Source organism: Python bivittatus, unplaced genomic scaffold, assembly GCF_059951505.1.
Source record: "Python bivittatus isolate LINGU-HERP-01145 unplaced genomic scaffold, Pbiv_v1 ctg000330_np1212, whole genome shotgun sequence".
Taxonomy (NCBI): Eukaryota; Metazoa; Chordata; class Lepidosauria; order Squamata; family Pythonidae; genus Python; species Python bivittatus.
The window spans coordinates 49,288,301-49,306,217 of record NW_028277058.1 but is presented as its reverse complement, the minus strand read 5'-3'; the positions used below and the strand labels follow the sequence as shown (position 1 = coordinate 49,306,217).

Here is a 17,917-nt window from a genome sequence, read left to right as displayed (position 1 = left end):
GACTTTGAAAATGCTATTCCATATAAAAACATTGCTTATAAGTGCCCCCCAAATTTCTGGCTGATGATTTATCACGAACAGGATACTGTAGTTTCATCTCCATTCCCTGAAACTGTCCTCATTACCAACTGAACACGAAGCACAAGAACCTTATTCACTGGATGTACTTTTTTTTTTTTTTTTTTAAAAAGAAAGACATGTCTAACAAACTAATTACATGTCAAACATCAGAACAAATTTAAAAGGCACTATGCACTGATCTCAAGAACACTCAACATCTTTAAATCAATTAACAACAAAGTTAAGCAGCCTTTTTGTATTGGGAGGGGGAGGGATTGAAAGATAAGAATGGCCTTTAAATAAGAAACCTTTCTATTATTAACTGAGATTATGCAAGAAAAAGCTGCTCAGTAAAAAGAGAGTGTAGGAAGAACCATCATGCGATAGAGTTTAATTGAAACATGCTCTCTGAAAGGAAAAAACAGGAGAAGCAGATAGCCATATAGCACCTGAGTTAGTGTAGGTCCCGGAAAGGGTGGGAGCTGCTCACTGGGTAGAGCACCAGCTGGAGGTTCAGAACCTACTGGTAGTGCCTATGGATAGACATGAAATTCAAGTTTAGTTACACAAGCAAAAAATTAAACCTCATATGGAACAAAAGTATTTCCTTGTAGAGCCTTCAACAGTTAAAGATCATCATTAACATCAGTTATGATTAACTGTTAAAATGTTTTATATCTGCAATACGAAAAAGGCAAAATCTCAACAAAGAAACTATTTTCAGACACCGTGCTTTGATCGTAAGTGGAACATGCATTCCTTTTCTGGGGAAGATGATATGCTGAAACATATTGGGCAGAATCTATCTCATAAAAATGTAATTTAGTTCTGTCCAAATACCAGTTACTGGCACTTCTCTTTTAAAAAAATCTCTGTACCTATTTGTCTGAAACTGGGCAATTTCCATCTCTTCAAACATATTTATTCTGCTTCGAATTGTTTATCCCACTGTTAAAAAATAAGAAAGCTAGATCCATTTGTGGTTTTCCCAAACTTGTCAATGGAAGGCAAAAATCTCATTAAAGACCTGAATTGGACAGACTCTAATCCAAGTTAATTTGGACAATTTTTCAATGTGACCAAATGAAGTCCAAACCAAAATGGTTAATGCACACCACTATTATTTTCATAAGAAGCACTGAGGGAATAGTTATTATTTAAACCCCATCGGTATTTTACACAGGGTTTGAACACATATTGTTTAGACAGACAATCTCTCTTTGTACAAGTAGCTTGTCATATGCATAACTTAAAAACAAATATAGTCACAGCAAGACTAGCTAGAGTCAGGTTATAGTTGCAGGTTACTGTTATTTTAATTATTCATGAATTGGCCTAGCTACCATGCAAACAGATGAAAAGGTTAACAAATATGCTGAAGGAAACAGTAAAACTGATTGTTCTATTAAAAGATATTGGAGCATGCAAATTCAAGGAGGAAAAGCTATGTTATTAACATTTGTTAAAACAGATACACCAAAATGAGGCATATCAGCCTAACAGCAAAGTTAGGTAGCACATTCTGGATATTTCCACTGTAATAGCAGTGAATTTAAAGAATGGAATGCAGATTTCTGAACATCTCCTTCTCCACTCCCCCATCAAAAATACGTAGCTGTATAAAATTCAGTCTGGAATTATACCTCATTAAAAAACTATTTTTTGGAAAACATGAAATATTAGAAATTGTTGGAATATACCTTCACATATGATAGTTTGGGGAAATGTTTAACTATACATAAGAAAACACAAAGTTTATCATGTTAGTAACCTTTTAAAAAAAGATGACTACATATTGCAAAATCCACAGTATATTCATCTGCTTATTACCAACTACATCTGTAATTACTGGATTAGTGGTTCATAAAGCTTGGCCCTATCTGCCCAGAATAAGTTTATTTGATCTTCATTTTTTTTTTCTCCCAGAAAACTTAAAAATAAAATCAGTCCCTATACTGGAGTTTTGCTTATGTAACCTGTTGGTGCCCCATGCGTTCAACAGCATCAATGTTCTCTTTAATTTAGCAGAGAAAAGGGCTCATAATCTCTCCCACTTAATATTTAATAGAATATAGGACATTACTTATCTGTAACTGTAGACCATGAAGTGGTGATCTGGGCATTCACATGTAATGGGTTTATGCCTACACAAACTAATACTCTGAAACATTCTCTAGCTGAACTTTTATTGGCAGAAAGCTACCCTTCAAAAATTACTCCATTCTATTGTGTTCAATGTCCTGGTAACTACTCAGTTTCAGGCCACCACTGTGCCATTAGCACGCACATTTAGCAGGGAATAGGAAAGGGTCACATGAATGTACATATGACCAAAGAACTACAGCCACAGCGTACAGGTAGTCCTTGCTTAACAATGCCAATTGAGACCAGAAATTCCGTTGTTAAACGACGTGGTCATAAGTAAAAAAACCATGTGATCTCACCACTTAGCAACAGCAGTTCTGGTAATCCCAGTTTCCATCATTAAGCGAGAACAGTATGGGTCATTAAACAAGGACATCATGTGATCACAACTTGTGACTTCCTGCCAGCTCCCCACTGACTTTGCTTGTCAGAAGCTGGGCAGAGAAGGTCACAAATCATGATCATGTGACCACGGGATGCTGAATGGTCATAAGTACGAGGACCGGTTCTAACTACCACTCATTCAGCATCATTGTAAGTTCGAATGGTCACTAAGCATGTGGTTGTGAAACAAGGACCACCTGCAGTGAACTGCTGTTATTCTGTGTGATATCTGTGCATCACATGTATAGTTGAAGAGGCAGATATGTAAAGTAATACACAGCCATTATGATAATTAGTCACCAAGTAGCCTTATCTTCCATAAATTTGTTCAAGTTTAAAGCTATCCAAGTTGGCAGCTATCACAGTATTTTGTGGTAAATTCTGTAATTAATTATGTGTGATATTGCAAAATATTTTGTATCTGATCAAATCCCATATCATTCTATTTCAGTGGGTGAGCCAGGATTTTATTATAAGTAGGTAAAAATTTTCCCTATCCACCTCCTTCCACTTCACTGATAACTTTTTATATTTATATTATTCCCCATTTTACTTTTCTTTTTTCTAAACAGAAATATAGAAAGCACTAATATTTATAAAGTACGCAAACAGAACTGGAATAGATGAACTAACACTAAGAAACATACAAAGGCTGACCAAGGAAAGCATAAATAAACATCAACCATAGCCTTTTTAGGAAGCTTTTCATTTAACATGATTAAAAATGCATTGATAAAAATAGTGGATTTCTTACCGATGCCCGGTTAAGAGGTGGTTTTGAAGAAGGGGTCCCTGGTTTAGTTGTTGCTGTGGCAGGACAGCATGTCGCTGGGACAGAACTAATTGGGGTGCCTGCTTGCCCAGGTGTGGCAACTGGTGTCATGATAGGAAGACCTGTTGGACCAAGCATCAAACTTGCTGGTGGTACACTGCTACTTGCAACGGACGCCACAGGCTTTGTGGGTGCAACAGTAGTACTTGGTAAGCCAGAAATGACTGTGGACTCCATTATTAAAGATGATTCCAGGGACACAGATGGATGAGCTGCTCCAATTCCACTATGTTCACTGAAGAGGGATCGCAGTTTTTCTTCCAGGGTTTTAATGTCATCTATGCCAGGTGCTTTGGGCTGGGTGTCAATATCCCCTTCTAGACAATGAATATGAGGTTGATTGGGTAATGGAGCTGGTTGAGGCTGACTATGTATTAAAGTCTGCTGGACAGCTGGTATATTAGCTACTGGCTGTGCCAGTGGTAAGACACCAGGCAAAGGGGCCTGGGGTAATACTGGGGTAGAGATTGCACCCAATGATGTGGCTAAGCTAGATGAGGTGACTACAGATGGGATGGGTAATGGCTGCACCACAGATTGCTGGGAGCTGCTGCTAGACACACATGATGTTCCTGTAGAGAATATAGGTACAGAAACATGCACCGGTATTTCACCTGTATGGCATAGCTGTGGATTTTCTGATGTCTGTTCGCTTTCTGATCTTGGCTGCAGCACACTAACCACTGCCATTTTTGCTAGGCTGGGAACAGAGGTGCTGGTGTTCAGCTGAGAAGACTGTGAAACAACACTCTGTGCCAAAGATACAGGAACTGTTTGAGAAGTTGTTGAAACAGCACTACCAACCTGCTGGGATGGCACTGATGGTGCCATAACACCTGATACTGTAACACTAGGCCCTGTTGTTCCAGCTTGTGGTAATGTTAGAGAAGCAGGTGTGCTAATACTAGAAACAATTTCTCCAGTAGCAGAAGCCACCTGGACTACAGTTGTTGATGAAAATGAAGGTGCACTGATACTTGAAGCTACTCCACTATTTAATTGTGACCCAAGCTGCAACACTGGTGGTGGAGAGCTTGAGGCTGACAATTCTTCACTCACTGGAAGCCCTGTGGTCACCTTTTCTGTGGACTGAGTTGTTGATAAAGAAATACTAATGGAAGGAGGAAGTGACACAGAAGAAGCAGTTACAGATATAGATGGCAGCCCATTTACACCTGAAGCTACAGTAGGAAAAGGAGGCACAGCTTGGTTAAAAACTGGGGGAGCTGTGCTAGGTCCTTCAGTAAGTTGCACATGCTTGAGATCTGAGAAAGCTTGCTGCAGGCTGAGTGATGATGCAGAATGTGAGAGATTCATCCCAGGACCATGAGATGTGGAAGCAGCAACTGAAAGAAAAAGATCCAGTCAACTTATTCAGGAAAACTTACTGAACGATATTGAATGTAATGCTAAATGCTTGCTAAATGTTTACACAGTCTGTAGTCCTTAACAATGGCAATTGGGACCGGAATTTTTGTTGCTAAGCAATGCAGTCATAAAATGTGATGTCACGTGACTGTGCTGCTTAGCGACGGCAGTTCTGGCAGTCCCCAGTTACTGTTGTTAAGCAAATCGCTACGGGTCGTTAGGGCTTCACATGACCACAACTTCTGATTTCCTGCCAGTTTCCCCACTGACTCTGCTTGTGGGAAGCTGAAAGGGAAGGTTGCAAATCATGATCACATGACTTCAGGACACTGCAACGGTTGGAAATCTGGGCCGGTTGCTGAGTGCCCAGATCGTGATCACTTGACTGTGGGGATGCTGTGACAGCTGGAACTTCGAGGACGGGTCATAAGTTCCAACAGTCACTGAATGAGTGGCAGTTAACCTTGGACCACCTGTACTGTCTTCCTAACAAAAGAGTACAGTAACTTGCAACATAAATTAGTCGAATTCTAAATTCAATACAGAACAAAAGTATAAATTTACATAAAAACAGACACAGAAAGCAAATGTAGCTTAAAGCAGGAGCATGCAGCATTCACAGAACCACTAAATAGTATTACTGGCCTCCCCATTTTTTTAAACTTGAAAAGTAGCTGAAATCTCATGAGATAATCAACACTGACAACCTCTCCCATGATCTCATTTTAGTTGTTTTTAATTTTAAGATTTCATATGATAACACATAAACACAATTGTTCACAATTGTTAAGATAAAAAAGATAAAAAGATAAAAAGAGGTTGTCATATTATATGAAAACAGACATACAATGAGAACCTTTGAAGATGCTCTCAAAGTCTAGGTAAGTATATCTGGAGAAGGTGGTTGTTCAGGTCAGGGTAATTTACACCACGAATAATACACTTTTTATTAAAACAAGTCCAATTAAACCAGGCCTATCTCTGAAAGCAATATACACTAACATTTTGTATGGAATGCTGTTTAACTTACCTGTATCAAAAAGCTCATATTCTGATGGAATGGAAGTGAAAAATTTCTGTTCTCGTAATCTACTTTCTGGTACAGGACTGACAATAAATCTTCTTCCAGCAGAATGGACAACCTGAGTAAGTGAATTAGGAGGTACACCTAAAATAACAAGAAGTTAATGATTATAGCTGTGCAATTACTTGCAGTCCAATTTCTAATTCAGTGCAAAGTTCATGCATTCTACTAGAGGTAGTCCTCAGGTTACGACAACAATTGGGACCAGGACTGTCATTGCTAAGTGATGCAGTCATAAAACATGATGTCACATGATTGTATCACTTAGTGATGACAATCCCATCAGTCCTGGTTGCTACTGTAACCCCAAGACACGTGGGTCATTAAGCAGGAAGCGGCAGGAGTCCCAGGTAAGTGGTGCAGAAAGGATGGAGGTGCTGTGGGGAGAGTGGGGGAGGTCCGATGCAGGCCGTGCAAGAATACAGGGAGGCCAGGGGGACTTACCAGAGCGACTTATGTCCTTCCTGGCCAGCTTCCCCATTGACTTTGCTTGTGGGAAGCCAGCAGGGAAGGTCACAAATCACAATTATGTGACTGCAGGGGTGGTGTGACGGCCGGAACTTCAAGAACCGTTCGTAAGTACCACTTGTCGCAACTTTGAACAGTCACTGAAAGAGTGGTCAGTAAGCGAGGACTACCTGTATTGAAGCAGGTGGTTGCAATCTTATAGTATCTGAGATCAAAATCACCAATGCCAAATCATAGCAGAATTTAACAGTACTTGCCTATTTTTTGTGGCATGGAAGATACAGGATCTGGTTGTTTGAAGTCTCCATCCAATTTCTATAACAAAGGAAAATCTCAGTATTATAGCCATAAGAACTAATGAATTAGGCTAAAATTTATTGATTTATTTATTTGATTTATATCCTACCCTTCTCTGTATAACTCAAGATGGTATATATAATGTTCCCACCTCTTATTTTCCCCACAACAACAGCCTGTGAGGTGGGTTAGGCTCACTGGCCCAAAGACACCCAGCTGCCCTTCATACCTAAGCGAGGAGTAGAACTCACAGTCCAACTCCTTATCCACTACACCAAACTGACTCTCCATATCCTAGCTACTCATAACATACTTTACTCCAGCATATAAAATTTGTTCACTGAAATATGCATAGGTTCAATTCTAAATATTTAATTTTTTTATTGATTTATTTGATATTTCCTTATCTTGTCTTTAACTGCTGTGTGGAAACTATATCTTTAGGATGCATCTGGAATATTTTACATACATATATACCCAATACACTGTACCCCTTTGGGCTAAGCCACATGATTCAAAGCACAGAAAAGGAATAAGAAATAGTAAGCTGAAGAAATTAAAACCTTGTATATTCATGACAAAAGTAACATGAACATAATATGTTCAAACCAGCACATTGATACTAAACATTGTTAGATTATTAAAGAAAAAAGGGGAAGTAGAATAAAATAACAATTGAAGGAAACATTTGGTAATTAAAATAGGAGCACACACCCCACCCCAAAAAACTCCATTCAAACAAAGCAATAATTATCTGTCTGGATGAGCCACAAAGAAGGTAGTCTTGACATTATTTTTTTAAAAATGTTATTATTCGAGATAAGAATGCACTCCAGAAATAGCAGTGACATTAAATAAGAAATTTGTAATGTACAATGTGAAGTTTAATCAACAGATTCAAAGGAAAGGGGGAAGAGGGGTATAATATTTTATTTGATCTATACTTTGCCTTTTGCTTAAAAACAGAAACAGAATATAGAAAGTTAAAAATGCAGATGAAAATTACTGATTAAAATAAATACTAAAATCATCTAACCATTAAAAGTTTGACATAAGGGAAGCATCTTACATATTTTCAAAACAGCTTTAGATTCCTCACTGGCATCTTCCCTAAGCACTTAATTTGCATTTTCTGTTCGCAACACAGACAGTAAGTAAAAAGAAATGGCCATTCAGTAGGTTGGAGCAATAGAAAATGAGATGCATGGAGGGACAATTCTATAAGCTTTGCTGAAAGACCAGTAAGGTTCCATCACATTTCTCTTTACCCTTAACTTCTTACAGCAGGGCACTTTAAGAATTTATGCCGGAGTAAATTTGTTGTCCTTCTTTCTTCCTCATACTTTTTCCTCTTTTTGTGTTGTGTATTTTAAGTTAGTGTTTCTCAACCTCAGCAATTTTAAGATGTGTGGACTGCAACTCCCAGAATTCCCCAGCCAGCCTGCTAACTGGAGAATTCTGAGAGTTGAAGTCCACACACCTTAAAAGTTGCTGAAGCTGAGAAACCCTGCTGTAAGTTATAAACAGGAAGGCAATGACAATGCCATTTTTATCAATTGCATGTAAGCATCTCTGAGAATCCTTCTGAACAAGGAGCAAGATAAAAATGCTTCAAATGATCATGCTATATTCCCTTTTGCAGTAACCAGCTTTATGCAAAATGCAAAAAAAAAAAAAAAGGACTAAAAAATAATATGCCAAAGAAAGTAAAAGCACAAGGTAAGAAAAATAAAAGGAATATAGTAAAATGTGGTTTTCACCAGATGATACAATTCCCTACAAATTGATTTCTCCTACCCATCATGGCTTTAGTCAACTGGGGCTTTCATATGCTTTTTAGCAGGCATATGCAAAACTCACTTATTTGGGAATGGAACATTCCAGAGAACTCAGAAATGCTCTATTCCCTCTCCGGACTGTACTATTCCAGGGGGAGGTTTGGCAGTTTCTGGAAATAAATTCTCCAAAGCAGAAATGGTTTGAGATATTCTGTGGGTGATCCAGCCCTGAAACAAGCCTGCTTTGTCTAGAATGCTACACCTGAGACACCTTGAACTGTTTCCAATTCTAAGGAATTATTTCCATGAACCACCAAACTGCATCTTGGAATGGCATAGTCTGGAGGAGTTTCAGCACAATCTGGAAGAGGAATGGAATGTTCTGTTGAATTTTGTACGTCCCTAGTTAATATAAATAAAGTGCAGATGAAGTTATCAGCCTTAGCAGGACCAGCATCACACAAAGCATAACTTGTTAATGGTAAGGACAGGACCAGTTATATTTTGGCACATTTTAGTTGGCATGCTAAGGCACAATGAAAATCCAGCTGTACTTCAAACATGCTCCTGCTATTCTCTGCAAGCTGGAATCTCTAATCTAGAGGCTATTGCCACCCAACATACTTTTTCCTATACTCCTGCCTGCTAAAACTAAGCAAAGGAGCCCTTAAGGTAGAAAGAGAGGGAAAAAAATGAAAACCTATAGTAAAGCAATACAAAATGGACGATACTCCAAGTATTGAAGGTTCAATTTCCGATTGTAAATATCTTTTGCCAAGATTGCTTAGCAAAAACCAAAGTAGAAGAATAAATAGAAAAGAAGCAATTTAAGACATACACTAGGACATCAAAATCAGTTCCATACCTGGCTCTGTATACTATCCATACTTTGATCACCTTCTGCCTCCATACTGGGATCTTCATTGAGCATTTCATCTGCCTTTTCTATAATATCTCGAACCTGCTCAACAAATGAATCTCTCTCTGTTGCTAATATGAATTCATTTTGCACCTGTATATAAAATTGGAATTACAGTAACTACAGAATTGTTACATGATGATCATCTGGAGCAAATAGCAATATTTTCCCTGAAAACCTGTAAAAGATGCACTAAACAGAATTCTAGGAAACACATATTCATCTGTCTTCTAGCAAAAAAAAGGGCAAGCGATTTTCAAATCTACAATTACTAGCTGAATTGGGTATGTAGCAGGACCACCGGATCTGGGCAGTAAACATCCAGAAAATGACTATCTAAGATGGCAACAAAGACACAGAGTTTTCTGTATCTCTTTGCTGCCCATTAGTGGTCACATAGATCTTTGCAGCCCAGTGGCAGTCCTAGACCAGATATGTCTAGATTTGGCACAGAGATCCTTATTTGTCACTCTTCATAGCTGACTACAGTGATTTCTTGTCCTTTAGAGCAGGGTTCCTCAACCTCAGCCACTTTAAGATGGGTGGACTTCAACTCCCAGAATTCCCCAGCCAGGCTTACCCATCTTAAAGTGGCTGAGGTTGAGGAACCCTGCTTTAGGGGTTAAGAAGGAAGGGAAGGAAAAGCAGTCTGAACATACAGGTGAAACTCGAAAAATTAGAATATCGTGCAAATGTTCATTTATGTCAGTAAGGCAACTCTAAAGGTGAAACCAATATATGAGATAGATGCATTACATGCAAAGCGAGATATGTCAAGCCTTACTTTGGTATAATTGTGATGATTATGGCGTACAGCTTATGAAAACCCCAAATTCACAATCTCAGAAAATTAGAATAGTGTGAAAAGGTTCAATATTCTAGGCTCAAAGTGTCCCACTCTAATCAGCTAATGAATCCATAACACCTGCAAAGGGTTCCTGAGCCTTTAAATGGTCTCTCAGGCTGGTTCAGTAGGAATCACAATCATGGGAAAGACTGCTGACCTGACAGTTGTGCAGAAAACCATCACTGACACCCTCCATAAGGAGGGAAAGCCCCGAAAGGTAATTGCAAAAGAAGTTGGATGTTCCCAAAGTGCTGTATCAAAGCACATCAATAGAAGGTTATGTGGAAGGGAAAAGTGTGGTAGAAAAAGATGCACAAGCAGCAGGGATGACCGCAGCCTGGAGAGGATTGTCAGGAAAAGGCCATTCAAAAGTGTTGGGGACTTTCACAAGGAGTGGACTGAGGCTGGAGTTAGTGCATCAAGAGCCACCACACACAGACGGATCCTGGACATGGGCTTCAAATGTCGTATTCCTCGTCAAGCTGCTCCTGAACAACAAACAACGTCAGAAGCGTCTTACCTGGGCTACAGAAAAAAAGAACTGGTCTGTTGCCCAGTGGTTCAAAGTCCTCTTTTCTGATGAGAGCAACTTTTGATCTCATTTGGGAACCAAGGACCCAGAGTCTGGAGGAAGAATGGAGAGGCACACAATGCACGATGCATGTCCAGTGTGCAGTTTCCACAGTCTGTGTTGATTTGGGGAGCCATGTCATCTGCTGGTGTTGGTCCACTGTGCTTCATTAAGTCCAGGGTCAACGCAGCCGTCTACCAGGAGATTTTGGAGCACTTCATGCTTCCTTCCGCAGACGAGCTTTATGGGGATGCTGACTTCATCTTCCAGCAGGACTTGGCACCTGCCCACACTGCCAAAAGTACCAAAACCTGGTTCAATGACCATGGGATTACTGTGCTTGATTGGCCAGCAAACTCGCCTGACCTGAACCCCATAGAGAATCTATGGGGCATTGCCAAGAGAAAGATGAGGGACATGAGACCGAACAATGCAGCGGAGCTCAAGGCCGCTATTGAAGCATCCTGGTCTTCCATAACACCTCAGCAGTGCCACAGGCTGATAGCATCCATGCCACGCCACATTGCGGCAGTCATGGCTGCAAAAGGGGCCCAAACCAAGTACTGAGTACATATGCATGCTTATACTTTGCAGAGGTCCGATATTGTTCTATTTCCAATCCTTGTGTTATTGATGTCATGTAATATTCTAATTTTCTGAGATTGTGAATTTGGGGTTTTCATAAGCTGTACGCCATAATCATCACAATTATACCAAAGTAAGGCTTGACATATCTTGCTTTGCATGTAATGCGTCTATCTCATATATTGGTTTCACCTTTTGAGTTGCCTTACTGACATAAATGAACATTTGCATGATATTCTAATTTTTCGAGTTTCACCTGTATGTTAAACATCTATTACAGAATTTCTGGGGTTTTCTTTGTTACACCTTTTCTCAAACATACATTAGTTACAAGGAAAAAAAAACCTTGTCACCAAATGTAAAGCTACCTAACTTCCTAATAAATGAATATGCAATACATTCACTATTTAATTACAGGTCTCTTCTGATAGTAACCTGATTACAGAACTGTTTATCAACTGTTTGCTCAAAGAAATGATAGCTCAGAAATAAAAGGCAATAATCCCTGCCTTCAAAATTTTGATTTAACCATTTTAACATAAAAATAGCTGAATGTTCTGTATTTAAGTTAGAAACTGCAACAGACTCATCAGAACAGATTGTAGGGGGAAATGTACCAAAATTAAAATTTTGGAGAGAGAAATCTGGTAGAGCAGGTTACTAAAACTAATGCCACTAACAGTGAACTGAGTGCTCATCTGAGCTCTTTTACCATTATAGAAGCGATTTCCTCTGGATTGTCACCATCCAAGTCAAATTTGAAAGTAACCATTTTTCTGTTGTGTGTTTCTAGCTGACATTCCACAACCCGATCACCTTTATTTGAAACCTGGAAAAACAGAATGATTTTCAAAATGCAAAATGAATATAGAACATCAGCTACAGATGCCTTAGCTCAGTTATCTAGAGCAATGTTTATTAACCAGCGGTATGCAGTAGTAGTCTACATGGGACACAACTCTCCCTTCCCAGTTCAGAAAGTAATCTATATGAGAGAAGAGAAGCGAAGCAGAGCCACCAGTCTACAGTCAAGTGTGTTGAGGGAAAGAAAATGCACACTTCTGCAAAACAAGACGCCTCCAGGAGATTTAGGCTTAAGAACCAACACAAAATAACATTTTGTGCTAGTTATCTCCTCCCACACTAATCTCTCTCTTTCTCTCATCACACCCACAAACATACACATTTTTTGGGCAAGAGCTTAGGGAAAATCTGCCCCCACAGTGGCAAATAATTAGCTCTCACTAATTATTTTACAATGATAGCAGTAGCATCAACAACATACTGTAATTGTATATATTTGTAAAACTTAACAATAACTGATACAATAGAATAACAGGATATCTGTAAATCTCCCCCTCTCCTAACCCCTTGGAAAAAATAGACTTCTGATTTCTATCTTCTTTGACAGTAATCCCAAACTACTTAGTGCTATATTTTAACCAATACAAATATGCATTACAACCTTTTTAACATTTAACTACCACATTACAAAACAGGTAACTCACATTAAGAATTCTCAGTTTGGGACGTGTAGATTTCTCATGTCGAGAACGGCTACGTACTGATTTACGATAATGCCGCTTTGTAGTCCTCCCTTCATGTCTACCACTAGATACTGAAACACTTTCATTGCAATCACTTAAGCCTGAGGCAACATCTGAATGTGCACTAAAAAAAGAAAAAAAGACTGATGTTAGCAATATTTTCCATCTCTAAATGAAATTGGTTTTACAGGTCTACATTTCTTTTCTTTCTTTGTTTAAGGTAGTTATAGTAGGGGCGTTGTTTTTTCTTTTCACATTCAAGTATATAGAGTATTCAAGCATATAGGGTTATTTTCTTCTAAAATATACAGTTGTTTAAACAATGGCAATATATAGTTCACAAATAATACTATATATTAATATCTAACACTTTCCAAGAAATGTTATTTGTAATGTTTTTTTTAAAGCTCAGTAACATTTATGTATTTTAAAAATATTTTAGTTTTTACAGCTATGTCACTCTCAGTAACACAAATAACCAAACAATGTTTATTGTCATAAATATGATTATTTGAGAAATGCAGAAAACTGAAAAACTGTTTCAAGTTTAGGATAAAATAGACCCATTCAGAATATACATCCCAGAACATACTTTCTGGGAGAAAAAAAAAAAGAATCCCTTGAGTGTTTTGTGTTTCATACCAACTGAAACATAAAATGTTGTGAATATTTAACCAAAAGGAATAATGGGAACTGGAAACAAGCTCCTTGTTCTCTCTCTTTTTTATGCTGGGATCACAATTTAGCTATATGTTATGCTGACTGTCACCCAACTACCCAATCAACAGGAATTTGGCAGAGATTATGAATATTGTTATTTATTTACTAAATTTATATAGCTGCTTATCTCACATATGTGACTCTATGTTATTATTACTCTTTAAAACTCCCACAGCAAACAATGAAAGCAACACCTTAAATTCTGTTTTTGCAGTCTACAACTATAATAGCCCAGCAAAGAACATCAGAGTATAATTTACTATAGTACAACCCATGGATCCTAACAGCAGCAAAATACATCCTTCTCTGGGTGCTAGCTTGGGTGCTGGCTCCCTAAAGCACAAGTGAAGGAATTTGGCCACTTGCCAACTTTGCTCAAAAAAAAGGGGAAAAAAGCAACATAGTCTTTGCATTTAGCATGAAGCCTCAACAACAGTGTCCACATACTAAAGCTCAATAATAAAGAAGCAATTTTGAATAACTTACAATCTGAAACCTCAACATTATTATTAGCAGTGGTTCCTCTGAGCCTAAACATGTGGTTTTACAACTGCCATTCTCTCCAACCAACCTTCCTCCTCGCTCCATCAGTCCCAGCCAATAGCAGTAGGGATGGAACTAATACCTGCACTGTCAAGTTGGAAGCATGTTTAAAAAGGGGAAAAAAACAAACAAACCCTCAAGTCAATCATGAATTAGAAATCAACAAACTAATGAGGACACTCAGAACAAAACAGACTGCAACAGCCTAATTTTGTTTTATGCTCAAAACAAAGTAAGTATGTTTTGTTCCAGGATTGGGACAAAATCTCAGAAGATGGGTGTTTTGTTTAAAGCATGGAACAGCACGCACCAAAATGAATATATTACAATAGTCCAATAAATCAGAATACTATGCAATTTTCTACTGTATGATATTACATACTGTAAGAAAGCTTCATCTTCTTAAAGAGTAACAAGAAAGGCATTATTAGGTTACTATGCTAAATATATCAGGTTGCATGCTCTAAGTATCTCAGAAAATTTATTCCAATTTGAAAAACACAGTTTTAGCTTACATGCAAAATTAACTAAAAACATTCTCAAATCTGAGAATAAGAGAATCAGATTCTCTGCTATCATAACTATCTTTCCAAAGCAGTAGTTTACTATTTACCTGTCTATTGAAGAAACTAATGGAGTTGATTGTGAAGGTTGCTGCTGTATTGAGGGCTGAGGCTCTGCAGGTGCAATCTGAGTGATTCCAGGAGTTGTACTCTGCAATGAGAAAGCTTAACATTCAATTACCTTCTTAAACTGTTTCTTTTAATCTGGTATCATAGTCCATCCATCTATGCAACTACAAGCTGAAAAGCACTCTCTCTAGATCTTTTAAAGCATCTAAGTGAGTTCAAACTGTTAACTTTCAGAGGGTTTCTCGTGCAAATTCAAGAAATCAACCATTAGATTAATGTGACAACAAAGCTTGCCATGCAACCAGAAATCTTACTAACAGAATGTGCAACAGAAAAGCCAATGCAGAATGCAGGGATAATTCAAATCTCTTCCAGTAACAACAGGTCTGCAGAGAAGAGTTTTGAGGAAAGATTTTTCCAGTGACTACTGAGAATATTGTATCTTAATTAAAGGGCATTACTAGCCAGAAGAGAAGTGCTAGCAAGTAATTTGCATCTGGGAGGCCCACTCACTTCCCAACAGCACAGCCAGGTGCAACAAGGTTTCCACATTGGCATCACATTCTGCTGTAAGAGAAATTCATTTGAAAGTTAACATATTATCTCAGCTGGAATCTGAAAATGGGACTGGATCTATAACTAATGCTTTGAAATTCAGTTTCTAAAGTACATCCCCAGCAACATGCAGATCATCAATTTACCTCTAATGCTGTCTGCTGTGTGGAAGCAGACTGTGGCACTTGAACCTGTCCTCCTAGACTGCCCAAAGAAACTAAAACATTCTGTTCCATGTAAGGCTGCCCTATTGCAGCAAGATAGCCTGGCTGAGCCAATGCATCTGTGGGCAAAGGAGGGGACAATACTGCAGAAGGAAGGCAAGCAGAAGCCACAGAAGAGGAAGCAATATTTGAGTCTCCAATATACTGTGCTGGTAGCCGAGGTGGGAAGCCCTGTGACAAATGAGGAAGCCGTGTTAGCTTATTTTAGTGTGACTGGTATGAAACAGTATGAAATAGATGGGAAAGGAGAAATTGCAAGCCAGGCTGTTAAGTTTCTTTTCCCCAACCACCAGTTTAGACTTAGCCTTATTTCAGCAGCTTTATACCATATTGCCTTAGGGTCAACTTTATCTTCCAAGCCATCATGCAGCCTGTATCTCTGTAGCAAGCAACTACTACTCTCTGAAAGAAGAGCTTGAGCTGCAAACACTTAAACTTCAAAATGAACAATGCTAGTCAAGATAAAGCAAAAAATCCCCATTTCATCTAATCCCCCTCTCCCATTTTTTTTTATTCTAGAGATGTGTTTTACAAAATACAAAAGTACTATGGCACATGGCAAGCAAACAGGATTTTCATATTCTAAAATTAGAAAGAATATGCTAAACAGATGTTCACAAGGTGAACTGCAATGGAAAGCACTACAGAACAAAAAACCAACCAACCAAAACTATATCTTGCTTGTTCTCCAAGTCAAATGTACCTTCTAGTTCAGTAGTTGAAAACTGATCGGCCAAAATTTCAAAAATTCATCTTAGCAACCTATCACTTGCTTCAAGCAATTCTAATGAAGCATCTGAATTATGATACATCCCTCCTTATATTTAAGCATGAGATGGTGTGTAGAGATTAAACTAATTTTTGGAACTTTTAATTTTAGTTTCTAAGTTTTTAACTTTTAACACTATTAATAAAATAATAATAGATGCTACTTCTTAAAATAAAAGCATCACATTTTTTTTAAAAAAGGCTCCAGTTCTTAGATACAGATTTTAGTTTTAAATCAGAAGATTCCCATGTATGCTGATAAATTATCTTTTTCTATTTATACTTCTTCCAAGTAAAGCATAGCTGCTACACTCAGGATTCTTCATGGGAATTAAAACATGGGGGGAACTTATAAGATTGCAGAGAGGGACTCTTGCTTGACCCCCAAAATACCTGGTATAGAGCATCTGTAGCTGGAAGTGGTACTTCAGCAGTTTGTCCCAGAGTAGAAGGTAAACCCATGGATTGAACACCTGGCTGAAGAAGTTGTGGGAGCACCTGGCTGGACAGCTGAGCCACAGGCTGCAGGAGAGTTGGAAGCTGGCTAGGAACAACAGTTGAGCCCACAGGAATAGCAGCTGCTGCAGCAGATGTAGCCAGAGTAAGCAATGGCTGGTTAATGCCAGCTGCCATAGAAATGGATAGAGATGGGAAGCACGGCTGGGCCACAGACACATGAGGTGCTTGTATGGGCATCTGAGAGGCTGAGAACTGTGGAAGAAGCGGGGGTTGTATGGGCTGTCCCATTGAGAGGAAATGAGACATGACTGGGGCAGCTGAAGACTGAGCAAGGGAAGGTGCTCCCATAGGTAACTGTGATTCACCCTGGATGATCGGCACTGTTTGGGAAACAGGAAGCTGGGGAGGTAAAGAAAAATAGAGATAGATTTTTAAGAAGCAGGGTTGCAAAAAGCATGTTCTTACTGCATTAGTCCAAGAAAGAAAAAATAGTTACATTTTACTTAGCAAGAGAGCATAAAAATATATTTGGTAGACTAGCAGGAAGGTTTCTTGGCCAAGAAGTAAAGGAGAAAGCAGCAATTTTTTAAGGAATGTTCAGTATTAGATTATTGAGCTGTTGGTTCCAGGTTATATACCCAGGTATAGTTTCAAAATTATACACACCAAATGTATTTCACCTTTTTCAAAAACCAGCCTATTACAGAATTTTAGATCATGTCCATACTCATGCTGGCAAGTCTTCCCATTTCATAAATTGATGTCCCTTATGCTAGTTAATGCACCTTTACTATATTCTTCTAGGCAATATATTTCTGTTATCTATATTCTGTATTTATTATCCACATGAAAGTACATTTCTAAACTTTAGAAAGCCTGGATGGTGGCCTAGAAATCACCAAGTTGTAGTTTACCTGTGTCCCAGCAGGTACCTGAGGCATAGGCATTATTTGTGCTTGTTGCGTTACTGGCTGTAATGGAGCAGCTCCAGTGGAAGCTGATGGCTGTGGAACCTGGTATTGCCCAGTCTGCTGAGAGGTGGCTGGCTGCTGGGTAGTCTATAATGGAAGAAATGAAGTAGAAAAGAAAAAGCACTTTATCCAGAAATATTACATTAAAAAAACCACCCTA

General features: G+C 38.6%; 1 protein-coding gene across 10 annotated transcripts in view; it reads right to left on the bottom strand.

Moving 5' to 3' along the window:
• WNK1 (WNK lysine deficient protein kinase 1) overlaps positions 1-17,917 on the bottom strand; it is a 153,995-nt gene that overhangs the window by 27,872 nt on the left and 108,206 nt on the right. For 5 of the 10 annotated variants that reach the window (XM_088141232.1, XM_088141225.1, XM_088141226.1 and 2 more), the window contains 11 exons: positions 17,701-17,844; positions 16,721-17,185; positions 15,482-15,730; positions 14,762-14,862; positions 12,847-13,009; positions 12,051-12,167; positions 9,282-9,428; positions 6,599-6,656; positions 5,820-5,957; positions 3,344-4,767; positions 510-593 (listed from right to left, as the gene is read on the bottom strand). In XM_088141232.1, coding sequence (XP_087997358.1) covers positions 510-593; positions 3,344-4,767; positions 5,820-5,957; positions 6,599-6,656; positions 9,282-9,428; positions 12,051-12,167; positions 12,847-13,009; positions 14,762-14,862; positions 15,482-15,730; positions 16,721-17,185; positions 17,701-17,844 — 3,090 coding nt within the window. The remainder of the gene's footprint in view (positions 1-509; positions 594-3,343; positions 4,768-5,819; positions 5,958-6,598; positions 6,657-9,281; positions 9,429-12,050; positions 12,168-12,846; positions 13,010-14,761; positions 14,863-15,481; positions 15,731-16,720; positions 17,186-17,700; positions 17,845-17,917) is intronic. The other 5 variants (XM_088141230.1, XM_088141233.1, XM_088141231.1 and 2 more) reach the window with 3 other exon arrangements.